The 15561-nt window shown below is 32.0% G+C and overlaps 1 protein-coding gene across 2 annotated transcripts in view; it reads left to right on the top strand.

Annotated features, from left to right (window-relative positions):
• Rbp6 (RNA-binding protein 6) overlaps nt 1-15561 on the top strand; it is a 324961-nt gene that overhangs the window by 244492 nt on the left and 64908 nt on the right. For both annotated transcript variants that reach the window (XM_065344750.1, XM_065344752.1), the window contains exon 7: nt 15193-15241. In XM_065344750.1, the coding sequence (XP_065200822.1) occupies nt 15193-15241 (49 nt within the window). The remainder of the gene's footprint in view (nt 1-15192; nt 15242-15561) is intronic.

The following is a 15561-nucleotide window of genomic DNA, read 5'->3' as shown; positions in this document are numbered from 1 at the left end:
TACCCCATGATGTAAAATTCGAACGAAGAATATAAGGGACATCACGCGGAAAGACATCTGCATCATTTTGGTACAAACAATCGACACGAAAATGAACTTGAAATACGTTTATTTGTATAGGGATAAGGTTTCAAGTTGTATAACAACACGAAAGCTACACTATGCGAATGACCCGCAAGCGTCGTTGAATTTACAATCCAACGTATGCCATGCCAGTAACCAACTCTGCTTTACCGGGCAACGTAAATACGGTGACTGCTTTTCAATTACCGGGCGCATCAATTTCGCAGAAACGCGTTGCTCTTTCTTAATGGAATAATTTCCGTTATCTTTAACCCTGTTGATGGATATTTTATTAGAAACTGACGAATTGTCATTAGCGCGTACTCTCTGATAACCCAAACAAACATAACCCTTTATCGTGTAATTTTGATTTCCCTTTTGCTTAACTCGGTACTTTATTCTTTACCCTTAGCATGACGGGTTACCTTTTCCACGAATCCATTAGCCGTTAATTTGTTCCTAGTTAATTTTGTGGATGTGCCTTGAACTCTTAATTAAAGTATATTTTCCATTCGTAAGCTTTTCTCCGAGTTTATTTATAATATTTGTCGTTCTTAATGCATTATACGAGATGTGGTGCTGCTTACACGTAGGTATATCTAGTAACAACCTCGACCTACCAACGCGACGTCATTTCGTAATACCATAATCGCTGCAAACAAAAATTTAATAAATTGATAAAGGTTGGTAAAAAGTCTTTCGGTGTATTTCTCTCCTCCTCTGCCCCTCTCTTCTGCTCTGTAAATTGTTTTCATCGAAGATATTATCTATTTAATTACTCGATGTAACGCAATGATACCACTTATTAGGTACTTATCTGTGCTGAATATCATGCAAGCAGGATGGTTTTCAACCGAAACTATCCGGTAATTACCTAGTTCTCGATACTGAATCAGCACTAGGAAGTTAACAGTTTAGGAAATTACTTTGCAGTTGATTTGCAATATTGAAAAACATATTTTGTTGAGGGTGATGAACCAAGCCAAGAACGGTTTGGTGAGCTTTGTCTATGCTTCTTTTACAAAATTCATAGCACTCAATATTCAATCTGGAGAACTTAGTTTTTCGAAAGATCTCTTGAAATAGGTAGAAAAAAAACATAAGTACATCAGGTTTGGGAAATTGAAAAAAAAAAGAACATTCGTTTAAAATAATGAAGCTCTAGATATGTATTTTGTGGCTGTTTCGGCACTTTGCTGTACCTACGGCTATCGTAGGTACACATAAAACAATGTAACCAAGCCTCGAAGGTATTGCGTAAAAAATGCAGATTTTTCGCTATTCCTCTTCACCTCGGCTATTTTACAAGGTTTAATACGTATCTGCAATCTACATGTAGCATAATAAGCGGTCGTATTTGTGATCATCTGCGCATTGACATTACTGTAGTGTGTTAATGTTAATGGGTCGCGTTAACGAAAACGACCTTTACAAATTACAAACTTTTAACGCTTAAATTGCTTATGTAAGTAAATTCAGCATCGAGTAATGGCTTTTATTGTATAATCGCACTTTTTTTTGTTTGTTGTGTTTTTTTTTTTTTTTTTTTTTTTTGCTGAAACACGATTATAAACGGTGTGAAATTGCAAGTACACATTATTGGGTAAAATTGTATCGAATGAAAGTTTGTTCGTCATTGAATGAGTAATCGAGCATTTACCTATCGTCATTTGTTTAACAAATTTTATCACATTTTATTTTTGATAACAAGTGTACCTAGTTGCTTGATTTGGAATGTCCATTTTATACACCTATACTGTTGTATGGCTAATTTTGTGATAAATCTAAAGCTCACATAAATACGTAGTATGAGAAAGCTAAATCAATCATTAAACTTTTCCAAAAATGCAATGATCATACAAAGCTGTACAATATTTCGAATTTGCTTCGCTGCGCTCTGCCTAAAAAAATTATTTGCATTTGAAAAATTATAAACCTTCTAGTTCTCTGTAGTCTGTACTTCAGTTTAGAAGTGGTGCTTTTCAATTGGTGTCTAAGACTATGCACAGTCTATGTAGGTAGGTACATTGCTTAACCGTCAGGAGACTGCAGTCCAAAAGAAACACATTATCATTTCTGCAAAATAATGTTGATTGCAAACGAAAACACATCATCGGGGTGGATTCAGACGCTGTGTGCATGATACGGGTTCTGCGCCAGGAGTATCATTAGTTACATTCAATTCCACGAGGAAACAGTCAGAAATGATCGCTTAGATCAGAACGAAACTTTTTCCATGCAAATGTATAAGTCAATTGTAATCTACGTGATATCGAATTCAATTTTTCTAAAATTTCCTAAATCGAAGCAGTCAGAGTCAGTACCTAGTTAAAATTGTGCAAAAATTTCAACAACAAAAAAATTAGCCTTCAGGAATATTTAAAATTTTTTATTATTATTTTATTATTCTATTTAGATATTTATTTAATTTATTTATATTTTTCGTTTAGAAAATTTACCTACTCGAGCGAAACTTTTAAAGCCGAACAACAAAAGTTCTACACCGAAAAGATCTATCTTTGAAATTGAATACGCTATTAGGCAATATTTATCAAAATTTGTGATCTGTGTGTTCAAAAAAACACTACCTGCCAAATTTAAATTATTGAATTTCATTTTTCGATTCTCGTCGGGCAAATTTTTAAAAATTTAAATTTTATGCCCGAAATTTTGAATCTTGGTCCAATTAAAATCCATTGGCGTGGAACTTAAATTTGGTTTACACCTCTTATGTTTGGCCTCTGAAGTCGATTTGTCGCGGTTTTGAATTGTTTCAGAACTCCCAGCCCTGAAAATACGATTTCTATTTTTCCTTAAAAAATGACCGAATGTGTTGATACAAATAAGTATTTCAACTCACAGAAGCAAATTTTTTAAAATTCCTGCCTAAATTAATCGAATCAAGTACCTACTGCGATATGTACTCATTATAATAATTCCATTTCCAGTTTGCATTTTGCAAATTTCAATAAGTTATTTCTGTAGAATTTTTAAAAACTAGAAGATAGACTTCACAATGGCTCGAAATCATCAACAATTCATTCAAATAAACGTGGGATATAATCTAGTATATTTCAGCTCTGTTTCAGTTGTCTGAAACTTCAACTTTTTTATAGGGCTTAAAATTTTTAAAAATTCAAATAACAGATTTCACGCTCTGAAATTTTGCTTATGTGGCCATTGAAAAAAAAACACCTAATCTCCTTAATGTTTTTGATCAATGACGATTTTTTTTTTGTCCAAAATTAAATTAGGAGGAGCTGCTAAGAACTAACATATGTAGGTACCTACTTGAGGAAAAATATTCTCGTGAGTTTGAATGCGACTTGGAAAACTGTATACAAATTTCAAGTGGCTGCGTAATATTAGATACCTACCTAAAAGTAATTTGAATTATTTGATACAGGTTTTTGAAATTTGCCAGTTTTGAAAATTTTATCTACTTGACCCTTCAATGGTTAATTTATCCTGGCTCACGGCTCACGTCCGCGTCAGTAGTGTAATTTTTTTCAGTTTCAGTTACCATTTTCCATTTCACGTTAGCTTATCTGAGTTCTTAGGCGTGTAATTGAGGTTTTTAGTCGGCGAATTTACCACGTATAGTTGTAAGGCTGCCATAAATAATACGCTCATACTACTTATAAGATATTAAACGCATATCTGCGACGCAGTGTGTGTCGAAAGAAACGTGCCGTTGTTACGATTTCATTTAAACTGAAGCGATCAGAATACACAGAGTGAAATTAATATTAGAATCGATTTCTCGAAAGTAACTTACTTACTACAACTGTTATTCCCTTTTTGAACTGTTTAATGCCATCAACAGAATAGCAAACTGTCTCGGAATATTATCATTTACTTGCTATGTTAGATACGTTTCCGTATACCTACTACATACAAACCTATAATATACAATATACATATACCAATGTTTAAATTTAAAACCGTAAATTTTTATAACCCGACAAAAACTTGAATACGAAATAATGCACGTACAGAGAAATGAATTCAGCATGGGTGCCTATAATTTCATCGCATTTGTAAAAAGTATACAGCAAAGTGCAATTTGATTTTATCGTATTTGAAAGAAAAGGTAATCCGTTGAAAGCGTTGATGTGAAATTAAAATTTTTCATATAATAATGGATCGTTAAACGTGAATTTTTTTTTAGCGGTTAAACGGTTTGTGAAAAAGTTTAGTGCGTATGTTAACGAAATGAGAGATATTAATGATATAGCGACGCAATTAGCAAAACGTGAAACTGAAATAAGTCGTATAAAATGGAAAATACCCTGTCAAGAACAGGTTCGGGTAACTCCTACTTTCTACAAGTCGAATTATTCTGCTAAAGCGGATTGAATTTTTTTTAAAATTTCAACAAACAGCTAGGCCTTTCACCTCGTTGTTGTAAACTTTTTCCTTGTTTGTAACTTGGTTGTGTGTTTTTTCTTAGGAGGGGGGGGGTGTATTTTTTATAGGTATAGATAATAATAGAAAAAAATATCCATTTTCTTTATTTAATTTGTTGGAAATTTTGGTCGAAATTCGCAGGTTCCTTCAAATATTTCGTTCTGAGTTTAATGTACTCTCTTGTCTTCAAAAGGAAAATTCGCTCGGGTCGTTGAAAATATTTGTGATATACTCGTAAGTTTAGGTACGATGTACGACAAATGAACCGGCGAATTATTAACGGTCGTATTCTGTTTTATGGTAATACGTTAATGTTAATGAAATCCCTTTAATAACTTTTCAAACTTTTGTATTGATTGTTTTTGTTTGTTTGAAAGAGAATTGAAATTCAGATAAACATTTTTAAGATTCGTAGTGTTTTCTCTATACGTTCTTCTGCCATCGTATTATACCTAAGTGATAAATTTAGTCGGGTTTTATATACTTATAATGTATTTGGAAACTCTCGGGGAAAGAAACTACGTATTTAAGAACATGCTAAGTTATATGTAGTTGTTTAGTTTAGTAAGTTTGAAATCGATCACGATATTGTACGATGGGTAGCACATTATACATTAGGTTCAAAATAGTATACTTAAAAATCGGCTTCGAGTTGCAAAATTTTAGCATTCCAATAATGTAACAAACCCTTTCTCTTATTTCGCGTAAACTGAAAAATTATACTTCATGACGTTAGAAGATGGAAAAAATCTAAAAATTCTAGGCACGTCATTTGGTCCACATACATTTGACCTTATCGTATGTAACAGTTCGACATTTTCACCTCATTCTCGGTGGATAGCCTGAATTTCTTCAACACTAAATTTCAACTTTGGCTGCAACTATGAGATAATAACGTAGAGGTAACGTTCAAACGCTATTCTATTTTCAATTACATGACCACAATTTTAAATTGAGAAAAACTCAGCTTGTGTTTTTCATCGTTGCGGTTTTGTTGCTCAAAGAGTTATAATTTTTTTTGCCTCTTATTAGGTATCTACTTAATACGTATCTATGTATTTAATTTGGTCTTCGGAAGATTTTTTCTTTTGGTTTGCATAGGTACAGAATAACTTGGCAGAATTTTCTACCAACTTAATCAATCAACTCGTCAAACTTTTCAAACAACTACGCACCATGCTCTACCAACCTATTGATTATCGTAATTATGTACCTACCTATAGTCACCTACTTCGTTAAGCGAAGAACTTATTCGTCGATTTTTAAAATTTTTCTTCGAGTCAGAAAAAAAACAAATTTTGACGATAAAAAGTGATATACTCAAATTAAATTTTCATACTCAGTTTTTTTAAATTAAAATATCAGTATTCTCTAATCCAAAGCTGTAACATATTCATGATTTAAGTGCTTCTATACCTTTAAGAGAAAACTTGCTTCATTTATTATTAATGTAACTACAAATATACCTTACTTTACAGAGCAGTTAAATACGTTAATGATGTTTATGTCTGGTCTTTTCTCTATACTTATTCGATCAACTTATTTGATTGTCAATGTCATGTCACTTAATTGATAGTTAGATATCTATGGATGCATGAGTATCTAGCTCGTAATTTTAGTCAAGTTGAAAAAATCAATAAGTAGGTATGTGTACCTACAAGTAACATAGGTTCTTCTATGTACATACATATACAAGTGACAATTAAAGATATGTTCTAAGATATGGTGATTAAGTAAGTACCTATTTAGCAAATCGTATCCAAGTTTTTAATTTGTTTGCTTGTTTAATCTTATTCTGGGTTATCCTGTATTAGTTTTTAATTTCAATTTATCTATTCGTCGTTTGTCCCATGAACCTTTAATTCACGTACTTACTTCCATGTTGCACAATAGTCCAGGCCTACCTACAATTATCTACTTGAATTGAAAAAAAAAAAAAAAAGCGGAACAAATCGAATGTACCACATTACCATTAGGTACACGACACGCGTTCATAACAAAAGCATTTCATTTAAGGGACAGATATCGCAAATTTCTTATTTTTACATACGATTCAACTGTATCAACAATGGAATTGAGATGATATGTTGGCTTGAAACGTATTCACAAAAAGTACATTGCCTAATACGTTAAAAAGAACGGATATAGACGACCCTGCGAGTATTGGGACATTATACAGTATGTTGCTATCACAATTTAACTGTGTTATAATATGGAGAATCAGATCCACCTTGTGAATAAGGAAAAAACATACCTATTTGTAGGCATGTGAAGTATGTAAGTAATGTGATCATAAATGTTATATTTTCATGATTAAAATAACCAAATAGGTAGCTTACCTTCTGTTACTGAATTTTTACAAATTGGAACGCGATAAAAGTTTTATTTAAATTGTGTTGATTTGAAAATTAAAATTCAAAGATGTCGATTAAATTTAATTTCTTTGTTGAAAAAATTACATCAAAAATCAAACTCAATCGAAAAATTATTCAAGTATCGTGAATCAATTTCAGGAAATTTCACAGGCATTACAAAATTTACTACCTAAAACAAGAGTTGATGAAGTTGGTAAATAATATGCACTGTACTTAATACCTACTGAAATAGGTAGTAGGTACCTAATCATCGATGAAAATTATTGTTTTATTTATGTATAATTAAATTTTTACCGACAAATTTGCAAGATAGAAAATCATTCCCATCAAAACTTTACTTGTGTTATATATTTTTTTATGTTCCTATTAATGCTTATTTTTGTTTTTTTTCTTTTTTAAAGTGCACACTTACGTGAGTACAGCAAGATTAAGTATTAACTTCTCTTCATTTTCCACGTTTTTTAAAATTTTTTTCATCGCAGTTAGGTTTTAATAAAACGTATCATTTTCGTTCGGACTAAAATTGTTTAATCGTGGACGTCTATTTGCGCTTTATGCTTGATTTTCTGTAAAGTAGTGTGGTATGACGCACGTAATACTGACTTTTCAATCCAACAAAAACGAACAAAAGTTGTTTGAGAAAGTTTCGAATTACTCACTATTGCTGTCCTACTCCTCGTTAGACGTAGAAGAGCTTTTAAACTTTATCATTTTCGGTTAATGTCGGTTTTTATTTTCAATTTACTTCCTGACAAAAGCATCTCGTCATTTTGAAATTTCCAACCTTCAGTTCTTTTTTAATACTTAGTGTATGACACGAATAATCAACTTTGAGAAAGGACCAGGTTTTTCTCTCGCTATATAATATATATATATTTTTTTTTTTGGTCTTTTATTATTTTCCTTTCTGAAGGTTTTTTCAACTTTTAGTTTTCTGCACAGCAAAATGATGTTTTTCAAATTTGAAAAAAGTCGAATCAATTTCGCGCAGTTTTTAAATTCTAATCATTAGCAAGTTCCCCGAAGGGAAACAGAAGTTATTTTACGTACAAGTGTCATAGTAGTAAAGAACGCTGTAGAATTTAAGATTATGCAATATGCATATTATACACCAGACATTTTTTTCGTGTTTCTGTATTTTTTTAAATTTTCAGTTAGTGTCGCGTTTTCATCTCGTTTCATTGTTTCTTAGATTTGTTCGAAAATAAAAAAAAATTATAATTTTTTTCAAGCTTTTTGACGCATTATCAGGAATATTAATACTTACAATCAAGTCCTCATTTAATTACCCCGAATAGTTTCTTAGTGCCCTGAAGGGATATGCCTCCCTCAATTTTGACCAAGGGCTCGAGCATGGTGAGATAGGTAAATATGTCCTTGATGCCGATTTCATTGAGGCTCATTGTGGGCTCCAACGGGCATGGTTGAAATTTAAGCCTTCCTCGGAACAATTTGTTAAAAAACAAAAATACAGAGTAAAAGTCGTATTTTTGTGCACAAATAATGAAAAAGGTCTGTTCATTTGCTTCTCATCACATGACTCTATTGTCAGAAAATGTGATGAGATTACTTATTAACGAATGACTTTTCCTTTACGTTCCAGGTCGGCCATGTATTTTGAATTATGTACTTATTAGTTCACGAGTATCCTTGCATCTTGCAAGTATGAGTCCTTCTTGGCTTCGTCGTTTCATTTTTACGTCCATTTGGTACATCTCGAATAAACGATCTTTGGCTAAGGAATTCATTTAAATCCTGATTGAAAAATATAATTTGTCATTAGGAGTCGTCCTTAAATATTTTATTTATTGTAACAGTCGTAGAATAATATTAGTTCACAGCAGAATAGTCGATGTACATTTTGTATTCATTTGATGAGACAACGTGTTTTGGCATAATGCCAATTGCCATTTGAACTGAATTTTCAGTTTTGCTGTAATATTTTTTCCTTCATTATTACAAGTAGGTATTTTAAATGCTGCATGCTGCGGATAGTTAGATTATTATCACTCTCAGTTCAAATGCAATAGAGAATTGAAAAAAAAAATGAAACGATGTAGGGAAATGCCTACTTACTTTGGTGCTTGAAAGCAGTAGATCAGTGTTCAGTTGTGCACTTGATTTTGTAACCTTTATTTCTACGTAATATTAAAGTATGAAAGTTTAACACCGCTAACTTCATTACAAAAGCTCCAATGGCTGAGAAAGCGATTTTTCGTCACAGTTGAAATATTCGATGGACACCGGGTATATGTACATATAGGAAGAAATGTATACTCGAGTTACTTACGTATTTTTCGCGAAATGTTTGGTAACCGAATGTATAGAACTTGAAAAGTTTTTTTGTTTGTAGCGCTTGTGTTGAGCAAAAGGGAGCTAAATGGAATGAAAAAAAAAGTTGGTAATGCAGAACTTGGTCGGCGCCTATACGTTCTTTTTTCCACCCAAAAATGATCAGCTACTTTTTCAAATTTCTTTATGTGTATTTACCATGGTATAAAAGCAAAGTGACTTTGTGTGTTTCTTTTCTAGCTTTTGCTTACTATGTTGAAGTTGAATTTTAAAATTTTGTATTTTGACGCTTTGTCTTCTATCAGTATCTACTTTTCTTTTCCAACTTTCACCATGTCTATATAACCATTTTCTATAACCGTTCTTTTCCTCCTGGGTTTCGTTGTGTCTTCTATTGTTATATCTTGTTCGAAGATTTTTTCCAACATTCTTTAGTATTAATTCAATAAACAAATATCAAACGGAGAGAACGACGATTTTTTAAGTGCTCGAATGTATTTTCAAAGATTGCCGTAGATTCACTCGAAGCGATGGATGGAAAAAAGAATTTAGGTTCGCCATTTCCAGTACTTACATTTATGTTACTGTTTTATTGATCATAGTACGTAGGTACCTATCTATTATACGAAACCTACCAATATTACTTATAAATGTTAACAAGTAGGTAGGTACAAGGGTATTGTACGTATTTACTATCGAAAGAAATAGCTGAGTATTGAAATATAAATTTTAAGCTAAACCTAGTTCACTTTGTATGGAACTACGTATCTATTTAACGTGATTTTTGCTGAAAAGAATTTCTTTTATACTTCACCACGTTTGAAGAGAAAATTTTGGTCGGAAACTCAACCGAGCTTGTAATATTTTGTTTTTGTTACAAAGTACCTAAACAAAAAAAAATCAGACAATTTCCAGCTTTAATATGTTTCGATTTCAGATGATTGATAAACAATGGCAATATTATGCTATGTAAAATGCCTACTTATTTTCCCGTATCTTCTCTATTTCGTACTTACTGTTGAATGCTTCTAATAGTTTTAATCGAAAAATAACTGAAAACGGATCAATAAGCGTTATGAATTTATTGGAAATTCAAAACTACGTACAATAATGGGGGAAAACATGCCGGATAAACAGAAACGAGAAAAGAACTGAAATCTTTGCCGGAATCGATGTACGAGTACATCTTGACAATGAAATCAAGGCAATCGAGTGGAAAAGGAATGATAACGAAAAGTTGATCCGTATTGAATGCTTTTTTCCCTGTATATGTATATCCAGTAATAAGCTTCTATGTATTTGTGATTACATTATACCTACCTACTTCACGGTTCATCAAAGTTATTCGAATAGAAACTTCATTACATTTCGCAATTATTCCAAGTGAACATTTAATCAATAAGTGAAATTTATGGACTTATCTGATGTTTTGAAACATCGTGTGCACAAATGATTTGAATAGGTAAGATATACACTTTGATAAAAATTTTGAATACAGTGCCTACAATCTACATAGATTTAGAATGAAATTTTGTGAGATCCAAACTGGAACATTTGTTCATTTATGATACGGGTTCTCAACACAATTCGGCCATCTTAAAAAATGTAGTAGGTAGGTAATAGGTATCCACAAAAAGTCTATAATTTCCTTGTTTGAAACTGATCACTGTCTTCAAGCAATTAGAAAATGGTTTTGAAAAGCGGAAAAGTTTTTATTGTTTCTTCAATCTGGTGTTAGTGCCCTCTGGGCACGATATTTATAAGCTGACTATATCGCTGAAACGATGAAAAATATCATATTTACCTTTAGGAGAAGATTATTCACTTACTCTCTTTCGACAAAAAGTATAAAAATTTGTCAAAATTACCGGTAGAAAATTGCTGTAAATTTACAAAAATTATGGCTCATGAAAATACGAGTAAGGTAAGTATGAATTTTAAGGAAGCATCGCGAAGGTTACTTACCGAATAGAAGAAATTTTCGACGTAAATACTTTGCCCGAAGTTGAAAACGCATTTTCTCGGATAGAAAAGAGAGAAAAAAAAACGAAAATAAAACTTTTTCTTTCAGAATGGCATCCCATTAAAAAATATTTTAGAATCAGGCTCGATTTGATATTTAGTTGTTGAAATTAAACATTTTTTATTTAAGTCACGTTTAATGGATGATTTTCTTTTTTCATTTTGACGTAAACTTTTTTAAAAAGTAAGTCGTTACATTACAAGTGAAACGAAATTTTCTCGAAAATTTTTCATAACGGGTTTTATGATAATTCGATCGCAAACAGTAATAATATTTTGAACGCCGAAAATCTGGCAAACGTACGTCGTCTTTACAATATGCTTAGTTATTGGTGAAAAAAGAAGAAGAAAGAAACAGAGACAGAGAAATTAAAATATAAAAAGAAGAGAGTATGCGAAACATAGTGTGTCAAGATAGAGATGTGACGAAAAAGAAAAACATGGTAAATGCATGAGGTTTTGTATGCATTTACTTTAAAAACGGGTTGCAAATTCCGGTTTCAAGCTTAAAGAGATTACAAGAGGTCATTATGTCGTTTCTTGCCGAGTATTTCATATTTTTTTTTATTGCCTCCTCCTGCGGCTGTTCTCATTAAACCCCTTCTGTGTGTTGCTTACTGTAATTCCCATTCGTGGTAGCAACGTACATATATCCTTTCGCGTCTAGAGCTCAAGCTTTGCCATCATCATTAAAGGGTCCTTCACATTGTCGTCTTTTTTCTTTAGATAAAATTCTGCGGCATTTGTAGGATTTTGTGATTCTTTTGAAAAACTCGTTAGTGGCAATGCAGCTAACTCGCGTTTTACGTTGCGTTCGTTCTGTCATTTCTACATAAGCGTTGTTTTTAGGCTATAAAACAAACATTTTTCCGCTGTATTTAAATCTTTTGCTAGTTTTGGTAGTGTTCGACTACAGCGACTGTGTTTCTTTACAATATGTGTACCTATCAGTAAAATATAAAAATAGTAGGTACAATTTTTAACGTAAATGGTAATTATTGATGTCCACCAATTTATAATTCATTCTTAATTTTAAGTATATTGGTAGATATCGAGAATTGTTTTTGAAACGAACTTTTTGAATGAACGTTTAAAATTGTAAAATTCTGTTCCGATGAAATATCTGTTACATTGCTTGAAAGATGCATACTGTATTTCTAATTTCAAAGCAGGCGTATACAAAATGTTTTAAAATTTTTTATAGCGAGGTTCATAGACTCAAAATTTGAAGAAAAATTCACTTTTTGAAATTTTCCGAAAATCAACAATTTATTTAGTCGTAGATTCCATTATAATCTTTTTAAGATGAACGTCATTATAATTTAATACCTACTGCAGAAATTGAAAGCATACGTATTTTTAGAAAAATATTCTCATTCTTTTTCAATTAGTATAAAATATTTAAAAAGTGGAAGAAAAATTCTTCAAATTCGGTAGTTTAGCCTGCTTTGGTAGCGGATACTAGCTATCAATGTTACTTTTTCAAGATAGATCACACCGTTCTATAATAGATCACTCACTTTCAAATTTTTTGAGAATATATACCTATACCTACCTCTACCTGAAGTTTCACGATGATTTTTTTGAAAACCAGCTCTCCTACAGCCCTTCAATCATACTTATGCTTGTTATATTTCGTTTTTCAATTGAAGTCTACAAAAAAAGTGACGAAATATTCCTTCGTATCGTCCGTATCGATAACACACGGAGTTACAGAATAAAAATTCTTCAGCTGAACAAAATAATTTTTCTTTTTGTTCGAAAATGAATCTTTTTTGCGACGATAAAATAAAAGAAAAGACCAAATGATACTATTTCTTTAAACGGAGGAAGTAACGAGAAGAATGTAACAAAAGAAATGAAATATCACATTATCTCGATGATTCAGTCAGAAAACAGATGGCCTATAAGCTTATACTTACTATTGCTATAGTTCATAATTCGTATAGATATGCCTATGAAATGAAACGTGTGACTCCAGACTCTGGGAGTTTTGCTCGGTAAAGTAGGTAATACGTATACCTAAGCTACGTATACGTATGTACCCACCTATTCAAGTTTTGGCTTTTTTTCCGAGTCTGCATAGGTATTTTTTGAGGAAACGAATTTCGCTTCTAAGGAACGTTTTCATATTTAGGTATCCAAATAACAGGGTACCGCAATAAATCATTTTTCTAATTATTTTCTGCCCAACAACGTATGTAGAACAGGTCATTTTTAGAAACATTGATTTATTTCGCTCGGTTATACTGTTCGTATAATAGCCTGTGTCAAAAAACAAAAATGATATTAAATGGATATTAATTTCGACCCCATTATGTATTATATTTGGTAAATGGATTCGTAGATTACACGTCTTGTTCAATCCGCAAAATTGGTTCTCCAAGTATTACACGTTTTCAAATTGCCGAGAGCAATAATTAATTTGATAATAATGCTTCGTCAGTCAATCAACTCAAAGAAATTTTCAGAAATGTAGGTATCTACCATAACTACCCGATGTACATTTTTTCAAAGTTTCGGAGTGATTTCACAGTGGTTTCGGACTGGTTATGGACAGTTGCTTAAAGCATTTAAGTAGGCAAATGTTGCAACAAAAATAGGTACCTAATACATATATGTACTTGCGTACTTTAAAAGTTAAAGGAAAAAACGATTCTCATTTCTTTTTTAAATAGACATGTACCTAATTAGTATGTTAATGCATAAATCAATACAAAAATTACTGTATGCTCTGTGTGGTGATATTTAATAAAGCAATTCAAAAAACGAATACAGAAATTTCGAAAGTTTTGCCCATATGCTCACTGAAACCAAGTTACGTCTGACATTGTAGCTCTCACTCACTCACACTAACCACTCAATCAATCAATCAATCAATCAATCAATAACCTTTATTAACGGGCTTTACATAAAATGTTACAGTTTAACTTAAAAATAATATTTTTTTCCACAATTTACTCCAGCTCAGCTATACCCGAAATTGGGCGAAGGACTCTTGCAAACGTGCCCACTCGTTTCTCATTAAAGTTAGTCTGCCAAACTGTTTGTGCCCCAAAAATCTTCTAAAATCGTCTTCCCATCTAGCCCTCTGCCTTCCTGCTCTTCTTATTTTGTGTCCCAAGTACCAAAAGGTCACTAACCACTAGACCACGTATAATATTTCCAATATGGTTTTTGTTGAACTTTTGCTGGTAAATGCGAAGCGTCTGGGAAAATGTTTTCGCTTTATAATTTGTAAGAAATTCGGTTTCCTATTTTTATAGTGAAAAATGAATGAAATTTGACTATTTTTACAAAAATGTAACGCTCGTTTTTCTTTTCTTTCATTTTCCACTGTTTTCTATATTTTATTTACAACTTCGCATTTACATAAATTACCTACTTCAAAACTGGATAGGTAATAACTTTTAATTTTTTGTAAATATTAAATTTGAGTCATTTATCCGTTTTTCCCAAGAAAATAGAGTGGCTGATACAGTTTTAATGCAAGTTGTAAAATAGTGAAAACAACTGAACTGAAAAATGTTTGAAAATTGTTTTACCCCGAAAAATAGGAAATTCAATTCTCAACAAATTACAAAGTATGAAAAATTATTCAAATCTCTCGCGTTTTTGGGTAGGTAATGATTAAATTGAAAAGCTCCAATTTCTCCGTATGATGTAATGAAAAAATAATTATGAAGTACCTACTGCCAACTACGTAGTTAGTAGGTACTTACTTACTACTTACTTCGCATCCAGCTTTCAACGTTTTGTTGCTGCATGCTCCTTAGCGCAACCTACCAATCGTGTGTAACCTTACTTATAACAACACAAGACGATACACATGAAAAGAAAAACGAATCCACTTACCTACTTATAGTTGACTTCAGCGAAAAAATACTTAAGGCTAGAAGTAGGTACTTGAATCGCGATATGTTGTGTTATTTATTTATTTTTTTATTAATTTTATTTATATATATTTATTTACATACATATAGTTTTTTATAGTAAATATTTGTTATCGAGTATTTATTTTATTTTACAGATTGAAGATGCTATGTTAATGTTCGATAAACAAACGAATAGACATAGAGGTGAGTTTTTGTTGCTTGTCAAATATAATAAAATGAAATAAATTCGAAAATTTTTATACCAGCGTAGCATTTTTATAACAAATAACTAGGGTGCTTTGTTTGCGTTGCCTTTTGATTTCTATAGCACCACGTTGAGATTTTTTCTTTTTTCACACGCGAACACGAACATAAACCAAAAACGCGAGTGGGGAATGATGATTAAGGGGCAGTTACACGCGGAAGAGTGGTTCGTTATGATATTAAACGCAATTTGCGACACTGCCTGCCGTTGACATAAGATATATGTGTCCTTTAATCCTTAATGGCATTTGTGGAAAAAA

This window comes from Planococcus citri, chromosome 1, assembly GCF_950023065.1.
Source record: "Planococcus citri chromosome 1, ihPlaCitr1.1, whole genome shotgun sequence".
In the NCBI taxonomy this organism is placed as follows: domain Eukaryota; kingdom Metazoa; phylum Arthropoda; class Insecta; order Hemiptera; family Pseudococcidae; genus Planococcus; species Planococcus citri.
This window is presented reverse-complemented; position numbering and strand designations above follow the sequence as displayed.